This window comes from Pipistrellus kuhlii, unplaced genomic scaffold (assembly GCF_014108245.1).
Source record: "Pipistrellus kuhlii isolate mPipKuh1 unplaced genomic scaffold, mPipKuh1.p scaffold_m20_p_7, whole genome shotgun sequence".
Taxonomy (NCBI): domain Eukaryota; kingdom Metazoa; phylum Chordata; class Mammalia; order Chiroptera; family Vespertilionidae; genus Pipistrellus; species Pipistrellus kuhlii.
The window spans coordinates 29,744,708-29,757,918 of NW_023425573.1; the positions used below are offsets into that span (position 1 = coordinate 29,744,708).

At 45.1% G+C, this 13,211-nt stretch overlaps 1 protein-coding gene and 1 non-coding gene across 18 annotated transcripts in view; one reads left to right on the forward strand and one right to left on the reverse strand.

The window, feature by feature from the left end:
- HDAC4 (histone deacetylase 4) overlaps positions 1-13,211 on the reverse strand; it is a 224,851-nt gene that overhangs the window by 101,232 nt on the left and 110,408 nt on the right. Inside the window, exon 1 of one of the 17 annotated variants that reach the window (XM_045575418.1) lies at positions 8,162-8,198. The exons of the other annotated variants lie outside the window; for them this stretch is intronic. Coding sequence (XP_045431374.1) covers positions 8,162-8,183 — 22 coding nt within the window. The 5' untranslated portion in view covers positions 8,184-8,198. Of the gene's footprint in view, positions 1-8,161; positions 8,199-13,211 lie in introns of those variants that run through there. 17 annotated transcript variants of the gene reach the window in all.
- LOC118710031 lies at positions 11,040-11,178 on the forward strand. Its single transcript, XR_004985258.1, has one exon. It is a non-coding gene; the product is annotated as a small nucleolar RNA SNORA13 (small nucleolar RNA).

A 13,211-nucleotide genomic window follows, 5' to 3' on the forward strand; every position in this document is an offset into this window, starting at 1 on the left:
AAGGACACTATTTGAAAATATCCTCATGACTTTTCAAAGAAATACACAAAATCCAAAAAGTGCTTACCATAAAAGACAAAACTGAATAATTTGACTATGTTTTCATTAAGATTTTCTGCTTATTAGACATTATTTATAAATGGAAGACTGAGATGTGGAGAAGATGGTCAACACCACACGTAACTGAAAGTACTGACAGAGAACTTGCATCTAGTATATTACATGAGTAACTTCTACAGATCAGGAACAAAAAGACCAAAGAAAATGGCCAAAAATGTGATAGGCTTTTCAAAGAAAAAGGGCTCTTAAGGCAAGAAAATATAGGCTAAAACTCAGGCCACAGTGGTGGTTAAGGAAAGCCAGTCAGACCAGCATTGATTGAGTCCTAAGATCACACCCTTTCCACTCCCAAGTCACCAGGTATTGGAGAGCCTGTGGGGCAGCCAGTGGGGTAGGTAGCAGTGTAAATGAGAATGGACCTTCTGGAAATCACTGACTTGCTTTTCTCAAGCTGAATCATGGTTCTAGGGCCCATCAACTCCACACTGAGGATATCCTGGCTTGAAAAACCTCCGGGAGTGAATCTGAGAGTAGGGCAAGAACAGTTGTTAAAGCACGGCTCGCTGGAAGCTGCCAAGTAACCACCACAAATCCACAGATCCTACAGGAGATTAAGAGTATGTAATTGTGTTTAGCATGAAAATGATGTGAGTGAATCTTAGAAATAATACTGAAGCAGGGGGGGTGGGGAGCTGGGGCTGCAGAAGACTTTATCAGTAATAAACACTTTAAAAAACCTAAAAAAAAAAAAAGTGAGACAAAACAGGATCCTGTTTAAGGAACCATACATATATGGCAAACTAGTTGTTTTTTGTTTGTTTGTTTTTTTTTTTTTTTAAAAAAAAGCAAGTCAAAGACAAAATTGAGAACAGAGTTTATGTTAACAACAAGGGGTTGACCATAAACCCTGGAATTCACTGCAAGGTCTGTGAGCAAAAGGGCTAAGAGCCAAATCCACCCAGGGAAACATCTCGCTCCACTTTTCACCAAATGTGACTCATTTATTATTAGAAGTTCCTCTGATGATGAGAACGGAAGGACAGTTCAACATTCTACCAGATTCTTAGAACAGAGTGCAGCATGTCTAGTAAGAACATTGACACCAATGTTCCCAGTGGGGGCGGGGACTGGGATGTGGAAGGGGCTGGAGCAGGATACTCGACCCTCCCCAAAGGGACCAGCCCTGCCCTACACCCTGGAAGAAGGAACAAGAAGAGGTAGCATCCCTCACCTGCCTGGGCATCAGGAGCATCTGCTGCAAAAAAGCCCATCATGGACCTTTCAACTCATTCCACAATACCAACTGCCACTTATATTTAGACAGCTCACCAAAAACGGGGCAGATCCTGGCTTACTCAGACCATCTATACATGTCCTGAGAGAGGATACACAGAATCTTGACAATTGCCTCCCAGGAGGCAGAAACACAAGCACAAGAGAAAACCTTCTGCTCACAAAAGTCACTTTAAATTGCCTTATTTAAAACCAATTTTAAATGAAAATTTCTGACATAAGGAAATATATTTTTCCTTCTATGTAACTTTTTAATGGTAGAAACACAGATGTGGTGCCCTTATGACATGATACCTCTCAAGAAAGTAAATCCCAGGAAGCTGGAAAGATTAAGCAAAACGCAGTGTTCCCAGCCTGCTCCTTCACCCAGAGCGTTTCAGTCCCCAGGTTGGGCTAGGCCCTACAACCACCCAGAACTAGGTGTTCAATGAGGAGGACGTAGTCAATAGGCTGAATTTTATCTTAAGATAAAAGAAACTCCATTTCAATGACATCTGCATATGAAACCACCATTTTCAAGTTACTTTGCTTAACCAGCCAACTTGGGGAACTCCAATTCTTGGGGCATTGTCTGAGGAAGGACTATGGTCTCCAGCCCTGATTATTCATCAGCTAAAGTTGCAAAGACATCCTTACGCTATCTGAGACATTCCATCAAACCTAGCACCTAAAAATATCTCAGAGGACTTATATAGCTGCTCTTGCCTCTTCTTTAACAAGCAAACAAAACTCCAAAACAAACAAAAGGCAGAGGTAATTGTACCCTAACAGACCTAACACTTAATAAAATCATTTTGGTGAGTATAGGGCCATTTGACATAAAATCTCTCTTATAAAAAAACAAACAAACAAAAAAACAACGCTCCTAAAGACTTCTGAGCATTCTTAACATGAGCGATGAAGATGTGGAGAGGACAATTTTTAATTCTGAAGCTCAGTGTTTTTAAGAAAAAATAAATGAGAGTGATGGTGAACTGGAGTGTTTAAATGTCTAAAGTGTTACTAGAAGTCCAATGAGGCTTCCCTGTCAATTCTGAAAGTGCAATCTACAAGGTCTGCACACCCAATGCCTTCTGCTGAGCTGAAGGGGTGCCTCACTCTTCACACTCAAGGGGTGGCTTATTGGAGGAACATGGCTAATGGAACTTACTTGGCTCCCTCCCACTCTAAGGGCAATAAGAAAATAACAAAGTCTTTCCCAAAACCGATCACCCAGGAGACAACAACCATAGAATCCTAGAAGCTGGTAAGTGGCCGGCAGAGTAGAGCACAGAATGGGTGCTGCTGATACATTAGAAGTGAGGGCAGTGGGTGGGAAGTCTGTGCCCTAAGGAGAAGCTGAACAGGTACTCTAGTGAAATGAGTATGCCAAGAGAAAAAGACAACATGTCATGGCATCTGAGACCCTACAAAATGAAGAGGCCCTGTCCATCAGCAGCCCAGCCAGCTTCTTAGAGACTTCCTTCCACACTAGCCTGACATTCAGAAAAGCCCCTAACATGAGAAAAAGAGACAAATCCAAACGTGTGCCACCTGCTAAGCCCCTATCCTTCCCCCTGAAAACACAAGGATACGGGTGTTGTTCTCTAGGGTCCCTGGAACCTGAGAGGTGCTAGAACAGGGAGGTAACCCTGATGCTGCAGGAGAGGTGGCAGGTGCAAGGAGGTTCCACACACATTTAATAATTTTACTAAGGTACGCTCTGCATTTCACCCTCTTCAATTTTTTTTTTTTTTTTTTTAGCAAATTTACCAAGTTGCACAATCAGTTTTGGAACATTTTCATCACTAAAATGGGATCGACCCTTGTGCACTTATCTTAGGGGCAGCAGATGGCATGCTAACTGGATCAATGTGCAGGAGAAAGGGCACAGAATGAAGGTACCACTGGATCCATGGAGGCTGTGAGAAGAGCAGGTATGCAGGGAGACATTGAGAATCCGGTTTCAGGCACAAGTCTGAGATGTTTAGTAAATGCCCAGGTGTGCATCCAGACAAGCAGAGAGCTCTGGGATCTGGAATTCAGGAGGATCCAGGTTGGAGCTATAAATGTGAACTGCAGCAGAATCAGGATGGTTTCTGAGCTATGATATGGTGGGAAGGGACTACTGAGATCCCTTAGGGATGAGTCAACAAGAATGAGCAGCCATCCAAGGACAGTCTTTGGGTATGTCCCACTGCTAAGAAGTAGGAGAGATGAGAAAGACATGTCAAGGAGATGAGGACCAGTGTCAAGGGCAGTGGCCAGGCACTAAGAGCATGTGGTCTTGGGACAAGGTGCTATAAGAGAGTGATTCACTTGGTCAACGTTGAGGAGAGGCCACCAAGATGAGGGTGGGGAGCCAGAGAAAACTGGCATCTGTTAGATGCTACAAGACTACCAGGTAGGTGGCACTTGCAGCTGAATGGCACCACTCATCTCACCTGGAAACAACTGCAGACAGCATCAGAGATCAATGCCAACCTCCCAGAATCTGAAGGGGGTAAGAGCTCAAGGCAGGTGAAGCTCAACAGGCAGAGTGATGAAGTACCAGTCTGGACCCCCATCTTTCTTCTCCAGACCACCACCACCAAGGACAGCGACACTGGGAGCCACCCCACTGCAAATGCCAGAACCAATTCAGGAACAAGAACAAGAACTCCAAAGTAGCCCAGCTCCAGCAGTGGGACACATAGAAACAGAAGAGCTGCCACATCCACATGCCAATGTTCTTTAGGATCACTTCAAATGTATGGTCAACTCAAACCTCATGTTTAGCCACAGTGCTCCCTGGTGGAGAGCCATCTTCACACCACCCACACTATTGGTTTGATTCTCTTCAGGTCATAGTGTGTGTTTTTTTAAAGTCCAATTAAATGACAAGCTGAAATTACTGAAGTTATACAGGATTTTAAGAAACAAAACTTTTCTTAACAGACCACTTAAATGGTTTTTTAAAACAGAATAATATGCTATATACACCAGGCAGAAAGCTTTACTCAAAAATGTGTTCCAAATCTGATTCCACAGAAAATAGTTACTTCTGATGCATAGATGTAAGTCTACACAACTCTCTCCCAAGGGCTCTGGGGTCACTCTACACAAGGCATCAGGTCGCTTCTTCGTCCCAGCAGCTCCAACTCAGAGACACGTGCAGCACCATACTTGAATTCTCCCACTGTCAAGACAGCTCTGTAGTTGTCATGGCATCATGTGCAAACACTCGTGTGTGTGGCTGGACATGCTAGGGTCAATCTGAGAGAACAGAGTCATCTGCATGCACCCTGTACCATGAATGGACTGATGAAGCCAAGTGCTAGATCCCCCATTCCCAAGTTCGGAACCATCCTTAAAGCTATTTAAAAATCCTTTTAATGTTTCTAATTTTTTTTGTATCCCTTAAGAAGAAACACTGTGTTTTGGAAATATCTGCAAGCTCAAATTGAGCAACAGCTGTAATAAAATCCTGGCACACAGTGGGGAACTTGGCTTTCAAAAAGTGCACAAATGTATTTCCCAGAAACTATAAATAGAACCCAAAATGATGAAACCTGCTTTAAGTTCTCAGCTGACTAAAAATGAGCCTGACCTCCAGAAATAAGTGACAGAGCAACCCATGTGGGACTTTGCTATCATACCTTTATAAATAAGGTGTTACTGGACAAGAACTCTAATGTTATACAATTACAATGCAAAGGCAATAAGATAGAAGCATAAAAAGAAACCTAATGTTCCACTACTCAACACTTCGTACAAGAGCTATACTGTATTACTACTGACTTCAGTCCTCACAGCTCAGGAAGCGGTGACCAGACCACATTTGGGAAAACCCAGGCTGGTGAGTTGTTAGTAGTTCGCCCAGGGCAGCAGCCAGTAAGTACTGACCCCTGGATTTAAACCTGGTCACACCCACTGAAACATCTGCTTCCACCCCTGCAGGCCCACACCTGGGCTTAGCTGTGCTCACACCTCTAAGTTAGTCTCTGAAAGCCGCTTTGATTGCCCTAAACTCGTTGGTTAAAAATACATTATCTAAAATTTAAAATAGTTCCAGTGGTCTAGGAAGGCCACAAATCTCATGTGCAATTGTCCTTGCCACTTCAGTTACATAAGGTCAAGTTTACATAATACAAAAAACACATTTCAGAATTTCCTTCTTAGCAACCTCCAAACGTTTGGTTGTGTATTTTACCTAACAGCTGGATTGTAGTAGGAACCAATATTACTTAATAGTAACAGCTGAAATATTTAAAAATAGAAGGTGTTTCTTCCACTTGGTGGAGAGAGAAGACAGAGCAGCAAAGAGGCCAACCTGAAGCAGCGCTGCATTTCTTGGGAAGCTGGCCTCTTCCAGCGCGGGGTGGGGATGCGGCCGCCCTTCTGGCCAGCAATAAGCATTCCACCTGGGCTTTCTGGAAACCAACTTGCCCCGCTGGACCTCAAATGTCCAATAGGGAAAGCAGCCTCTTTCAAGGGCTTGTTTGGTCTTGGGGGTGTGGGGTGCAGGAAAATCCAACAGGCAGTTGGAAATGTTGGGACTGCAGTTTGTGTTGGGGTGGGGGAACAGGGATTAGGTTCAGTCTAGAAGAAACACCTGGGACACTTGTTTAAAATTCACTGTGTAAGCTTGGTAAAGTTACCTGGCCTCTAGCAGCCTCAGGTACCTACCCTGCAGGCCCCCAGGAAGAATGAAAGGCTGGAGAATATCGGCAGGCAGCACTTGGAGGTGCCATTGCTATCCTTATTGCCATCACCACCGTAATTATCAGTGACCCAGGGCTATGATGCTGAGCTCTCCCACCTCAGGTATGGGGCTGCTCCTACAGGTAGACACACAAAACAGAGATCTGGACAAGATAACCTCTGCTGAGAAACAGTGAGACTCTATAAAGTATGAATTGGTAGAAAACGCACTGGCAACTCTAAACATTATCTTTTTAAAAAATTATACACAATGTCTAAATTATAGATGTTGCATGGAGGTCCGTTTCCTTGGCAGATTTCATTTCCATACCATCTTTATGCCACTGACTCCCAACGTTAAGCCCCCTGACTCAGCCCCCTTCCTAACTTGGGGCTCATGTTCACAACTGCCTACTCAGCATCACCAATGGGCATAACTTTTCAACAATTCACATGTCCAACACTAGCCCTCACCTCCCTCCAAGGCCAGCTTCATCCATGTTCTCCACTGTGATTCATGGCAACTCCGCCTGCAGATGCTCCAAATCTCAAATTATAGTCACTCCCCGAGGGTTTCCCTCCCAGCCTACCTACAGCCTCAGTGAATCCTATCTAACATGTGTAGAATCACAGTGGTTCTCACCACTGTCTCCACCAGGCTCCCTGTCCCTCACCTGCCCCATGTGTCCACAGTCATTCTCTGTAGCACGAGGCCGGTGGGTCACTCCACTCAGAACCTCTAGGAGCTCCCCATTCACTCAAAGGCAGTCTCACTGCTGACGATGGCCTGCATGTCCCTCTATGACCAGCCAGAGCCTGGAGCAGGGATTCACCAGTCACATGCCCACACTCCTCTCATGCCTCCTGACTATCCCAGGCACCGCGCCCCTGCCGGACCCAACCTGCAGCTCTTTCTCTGCCAGCTCCCCAACCCTGCTTCCTTGCCACAGTTAACTAATTATATTTATTCAATGTCCTCTTCCCCTGGCACAATGTGAGCTCCACAAACATGGAGATGTTTCATTCATAAGTCTATGTGTGCCAGGGACAGTAACTGGCACCTAGAAGGCCCAAATGCCATAAATGACTGAGTCAATGAATGAACGAAGGAGCCTGATGGGTCAACAGTGAGACCTCCCTTGGCCACTTCATTTAAATAGGAGGATCGGACCACACAAGAATTCCATCTGTCCAGGTTGCTTTTTTCTCCATAGCCCTTATCATCTTCTCACATCTGATGTTCTGCATAATTTACTATAACAATGACTGAATTAATGAGCATATTTAGGACCCAGCATTAAACTGAAGAACTTAACTCTCTCACACACGATGTAGATTCATAAAAAATGGCCACAAAGCAAGTCTCAACAAACTCAAAAGCTTAGTCACTCCCAACCATAATATAGTAAACTGTAATTCAATAGCAAATAGATTACTTGAAAAACTTCATACCTTCAGATAAAAAAAACACTTCTAAATATCTCATTTAAAAAAAAAAAAAGGAACCATCAAACAGAACCCACTGCTGGAAGGCTTCAGAAACAGGGACCTTTCCCAAAAAGATGACATTTTAACCTCCTAGATGGCAGGTTGTGGGTGTGACCGAAATGTTAGTACAACCACAGAAAATGAAAATCGTCTCAATTGGATAATACCAAGAGAACAGAGACAAGAGTTAACATTTCACCCTACTCCTAGCTGGACACATTTAGACTTTGTTTCCAGGGTCCTGCTTCCAGGGACATTTCATGCACACCCCATAGCCCTAAAGTGTAGGACACAACACTTCATTAGTTGCTGCTAATGAAAAAAGGAATAAAAAGAAAAAGCGCACTTTCCCCGCAATTGGTGTCACAGTGATGCACATTCCCGGGCACATGCTGTCCACTGGGGGCACTTGTAAGGCACAAACAAAACAGAATTCAAAACAGGATGTTGAAAAAACATCCTTTCCCCCCCCTAATAATCACGTATGTCCCAAGAGGACGTGAAAGGACCTTTGGGTCAGACCTTAGGGTCACTGCCAGAAGGCAAATATTCACTTCACAACCATGCTGAGGTCACCACCCCTCAGCTAAGGACAGGAGCCTGGGGTGTGAGCTGGTGGCGCCCAGCAAACACACCTATCCCCGCCACCTGCAGTCACCTTGGCATCTTCGCTGGTCCATCAACCAGGAGGGCAGCGATCAGGAGGAAGACTGCGGTGGGCCAGGTGTCACGTCCAGGTAGTGTGTGACGCCCTGTACCTGGACAGCAGACACAAGGGGGTTTCTGCTTGTAGGTACAGCTACATTTACTATTCAGTAGGTTCAGGTGCTTGACTAAAGCAGCACGCCTGTAACTTCACAGAACAGAGCAGTGAAAGAGAACAAAGTGGTGGAAGCCTCCAGAGGGGCTCTCAACAAAACTCTAAGCACTATATAGTTGCTGGGCCTCCCTGCACTGCAGTGTTTGCTTCGTTTTAAATAGGGAGTCCTAGGTGTCATCACAAAGGCTTCGGGGCTGGCGAAGGGAAGCGGGGAGAGACAGTCACACTGGAGAAAGCAGCAGAGCCAGCAGCTGGGGTGGGCAGACCAGAGGGCACCAGAAACACAAGAGGGGAAAGCTTTGCACAGCCATGGACATCTGCTTTGTTTCCTGGTCACCTGAGGCCTCTGCCAGGCTGAGCAGCCACCAGATGCTAGAGAGGCACCCAGGCTCAGAGGACAGGCCACCTGCTGAAAGCCATGTAACCAATTAGAGGCAGGTGGACCGTGCTTCCCCAGGTCTGTTGGCTCCCTGGCATTGCCACAGCTCAGCTAGGCCCAAGCCTGACCCTTCACTCACAGACCAAGGGTGGGGTGTAGAGGGCGGAAATAGAGTATTCCCCAATGGAGCTAGGAGGGGAGAAATGGGGCAGAAAGATATAGTCTATCTTTGTGCCACAGGAGAGAGACTGCTCCTGGCACCACAGCGCTTCCAGAAACAGCAACTGCCCATAGGAACTCTCAATCAGGAAGAGCTGAACAAGGGGTGTTTGGCATGTGTAAGCTGGAAAGGTCACACCTTTTACAGACCCTGAGTGGGGATGAACCTTCAAAGGTGAGGGCAAATTGGGATCTGAGGGTTCCTCAGCACCACACCCAATGAACAGGCAGCAGTCGAGCAGCGTCTTCTGGTCTAGAGCTGTTCCTGCCTATAAGTTCACCTGTTCCCCAAAGTGAATGAAGCATTTCCAAAAACTCATGAACAGACAAAAATTCAGGCAGTCCTCGGGTTACTTTGGACTCAATGTACACCGTTTTGTTGTTACGTCACTATCTCCTACGTATTTATTTTTTTTAAAGTTCCTTCATTTTGACATATGTATATAGGTGCTTTACTATTTTTATTATTTATTGTATTTACCACAAGTAAAGGTCAGGAATTGTTATCTTTTTTATAGATTTTTTTTTACTGTTTCACTTCTTTACTTCTGTGTATGTGTTCCATCTGAGTGAAGTAGGTACTTATGTAGGTGGGTTCCGACTTACGGCAAAAAGTGTAGGAACGGATCTCCAATGTAACCTGAAGACCTACAGTATAATTACACTCGGGTTTTACAGTATATGCGCTACACACTCATAATCCAGTCTTTAAGTCACAGCTGCTCACAGATCCCCTCCGGCAAACTTAGTAGAGGGAAGGGGAACATTCTCACCATTCATTTAAGTAAATCAAACTGTATGAGCTGTTTTCCAGTTTTTCAGATGGCTAGATTTTACTTTGATATCTTTTTGTTCTATGTTTCATTTTTACTCCAAAATTTAAAACAAATAAGCAAATAGGAAAGCACCACAGATAACCTGTCACCCTGATGCACATGCTCCTTTAGTCTGCAGACATGTACTGTGTGTCCACCTCGCCTGCAAGCCTCCTACTGTGTGCCCAAATGCCATCACTGTATGAAGCTCTTACTGAGTGATAGTTCCTTCAACTAGAAGAAAATGACACCTCAGGGAGTCAAGCCTGGCACTAAAACAAGGAAATCAGAGAGAGTTCTCTCCTTCCCACCACCCTGTTACTTCAGCAGGAGAAGCCATTAGGAGCCACCAAAGGTGGCCATTAATCCTCTATTGTGCCCCATCCAGAACTCAGGAGTAGCAAGTGAGAAGCTTTCCACCTAAGGCTCTGTCCCCAGGACATCTGTTTACTGGGTAAATTAATTACTTCTAGGGCCAATGGAGGAAGGTTGTCCAAGCTTTCCCTGAGGCCACAGATCTCCTATCTGGACCTATGTGCAGGCTCCTCAGCAAACCAAACAATAGTAAAACGTGCCTGGGAGGCTCCTGAAGCCAGCTAACCTCAAATAGTTCCTGTTCAAAAACTCAACAGGAATGTCAAGAAATTCAATAACCCCTTTGACAGAGTGGTGGTCAAATATCCTATAAGATTTGGGAATCCAGGGCTAAAACCTCACTTTTTAAAAATTAGTTTGGATAAGTTCTCTAGAGTTTCTGTAGTTTCTTTAAATTTCCAGGATTTTCTTTTAAAAATTCCACCTTTGTTATAGAACTTAAACAGAAACCTTTTGAACTCTGACTAGAGCAGGAGTTAGTGGGAACATGTGTGAAGGGCACTGGACTTCCATGTTGGACCTGAGCAACCTGCACAAGATACTCTTCTCTGGTACAGCCCATCCAAGAGTCAGCCACCACGTCCCCTACTGGTGCTAAGGCTCAGACCATGTTCTAAGGCTGTCTTTCCCCAGAAGCACACCTGGAAAGCAGAGATGGGTCCCTCCCCCATACTTTATATGCTTGAAAGGAGCCCGCCTTCCTTCCAGCAAAGCTGCTGTAAGGATCAGTGAAAGGATGGATGAAACCTCCATTCTGCTGTCTGGTTACAGCAGCACCTCTGGTATGCATCCTGCTGCCATTGAGGCTCTGTTCTTCTCCACAGTGTCCTGGACAGCCCAGCCTCCTTCTGGAACCCCTCACTCAATCAGACTGGTGAGTGTCTACACTGTCTCAAGCTTGTCTCCCCGTTCTAAAAACCAACATCCGAGCCTTTGTGTTGCCCATTCACTTTTGGAAACTAGTGAATGTGGTGTCAAAAAAGGCGCAAACTACACACTTTACAGCCCTTTTCCTGCCCTTGAACTTGATGTCTTTGGTGGAAGAGTTGTGTAAGTATGTAACAGTTTATACTTTAATTTGTTTGCACGTTGTTTTGCCAGCATGAAGTGTAGAGTTTCTCATAACCAGTTTTTTTGTTTGTTTGTTTTTTACTAATTTTTGTTTAGGAAAAAAAAACAACATCCAACACATTCAGTATAATGTCTCTTTTTTATGATAAACATGGTTACTTTTATAATTAAGAAAAAAAGTATTTTACTTAAAAAAATTATAATTCAGAAACAAATGACTTAACTATTTTTAAGTCCCCTATAATCCCAGCACATGACACAGGTGGCATGTAATCCCGAACATGTCAGCTCTCCTAGGTAACCATCTTTCACCTTCTCCTGTCCCCAACCTCAGCATCTCTCCCCACCTAACTCTGAGCTGATGACCTGGCATCCACAGGACACCCACCCAGCCACCAAGTCTGTGTCCCAAGTCCCCACTGGGAAGGAAGACAACGAACGACCTCAGGGAAGGGAGTAGCCTTGCCCATTGGCATGCTATTCACTTCTTCAAAACCCAGAAAATAGATGCTATCTTAAAAGTAATAATAATCGGGTATTTGTTATAATACAGTTGTACACACAGGATTATATATTTTCCCTCTTTTATGATAGCACTATTTTATAATTAAAAAGTTTAATAAAACAAGAAAAAAGAGCAATAAAATGGGTATTCACGCATAAGAAGTTAAGGAGAAGGGGAAGAATGAGATTTAAACCCTCCGCCCAAAATGAAGTTTAAGGTCTGTCTCCACACGAAGCAGGAGTTGGCCTCACATCAGATCTCAGCCACAGGACTGCTTCCCAAACCAGAAGGTCCATTTGAAGCCCATCTCTTCCTGCTCACGCAAACATGACCCACACTTACCACCTTCTCACGGTCTGTACAGCCACTGAAAATCTCTTCCTCCACCCCACACCTGGTGGGCACCAGGAAGTTGTCTCAAAATGCCCAAGTGCACAAGGACTCCGTGTTTAAACAAAGGAAACACAGAGAGTGGGAATCGGCAAGCATCTTCATCAGCCATCTGAAAGTAACCCCCACCCCAGGTCCTGAGGTAAAAAGTACACTGCTTGGTAGGTGGGAAGGATATACATGACAATGTAGAAGAGAGGAGGCCAGCAACTCCGCAGGGCCCGAGCACTGTGCCCTGGAACAAGCGCCTTCCAGGAGCACTGCAGAGAAACAGCCTAGGTCTGTGCTTGAGGAAAGGCCAACAGCAATTTTTGGCAGACCTCAGCATCATCCTGCACAGAAAGAAACCTCCCCTTTGACACTTGCAGCCTTGTTGCAAGCTTTATCTTCTTTTTCAGGGGCCTGGGAAAGGTGAGGCCATGAATGTGTGGATCTGATGGGGACCATGGGCCAAAGAAGGGTCTGCCACCTCCCTGTCCCAGCCAGCCCTGCTCACAGAGGGAGTGTACAGAGGGGCCACAGGAAGCCTGGGTCCAGGAGGAGCCACAGAGCAAAAACCACAGACACAGAGGCCTTCAGGACACGGTGAGGGCAAGGGTCCAGCAGCACTGCCCTCAAAGCCCTGGCGGAACATGTACATGACCAAGCGACAATAGCTCACTCACACGCCAGGACTTCAGTAGGTTAGTTTTCTTTTCAGTAAGGCCAAGCGGCCTGTGAAGGACAAACAGTACCCACTCTGAGCTGAAACTCTGCAGGACATCACACGGGGAGAAATGTTTTACAGAAAAAGGAAAGAAAAAATTTCCACGGCCATGTAAACTTAGGAAACTTTGCTAAAAGCATACAATTTAGAAATATCATATATGGACTGAAAGATTTATAATCACAGTTGAAGCTTTTTTGTTTAAAAAAAAAATCAAAAGCGCTTAGGAAACAATGTCATGGACTCAGTTCACCTCTAGAAAGGCTGGGGCCATGGTCAAAGTGTCACCGCCAATGGCCCTGTGGCCTGACCTGGCGTGCAACTTCTGGCCCCAGCTCCAGCTCGGACACAGCCTCTGGCACTGCATCAGAGAGGATGGCTCATCTCTGCCACGGATAAGATCCAGTCAGTGCCCATTTCATTCCCAA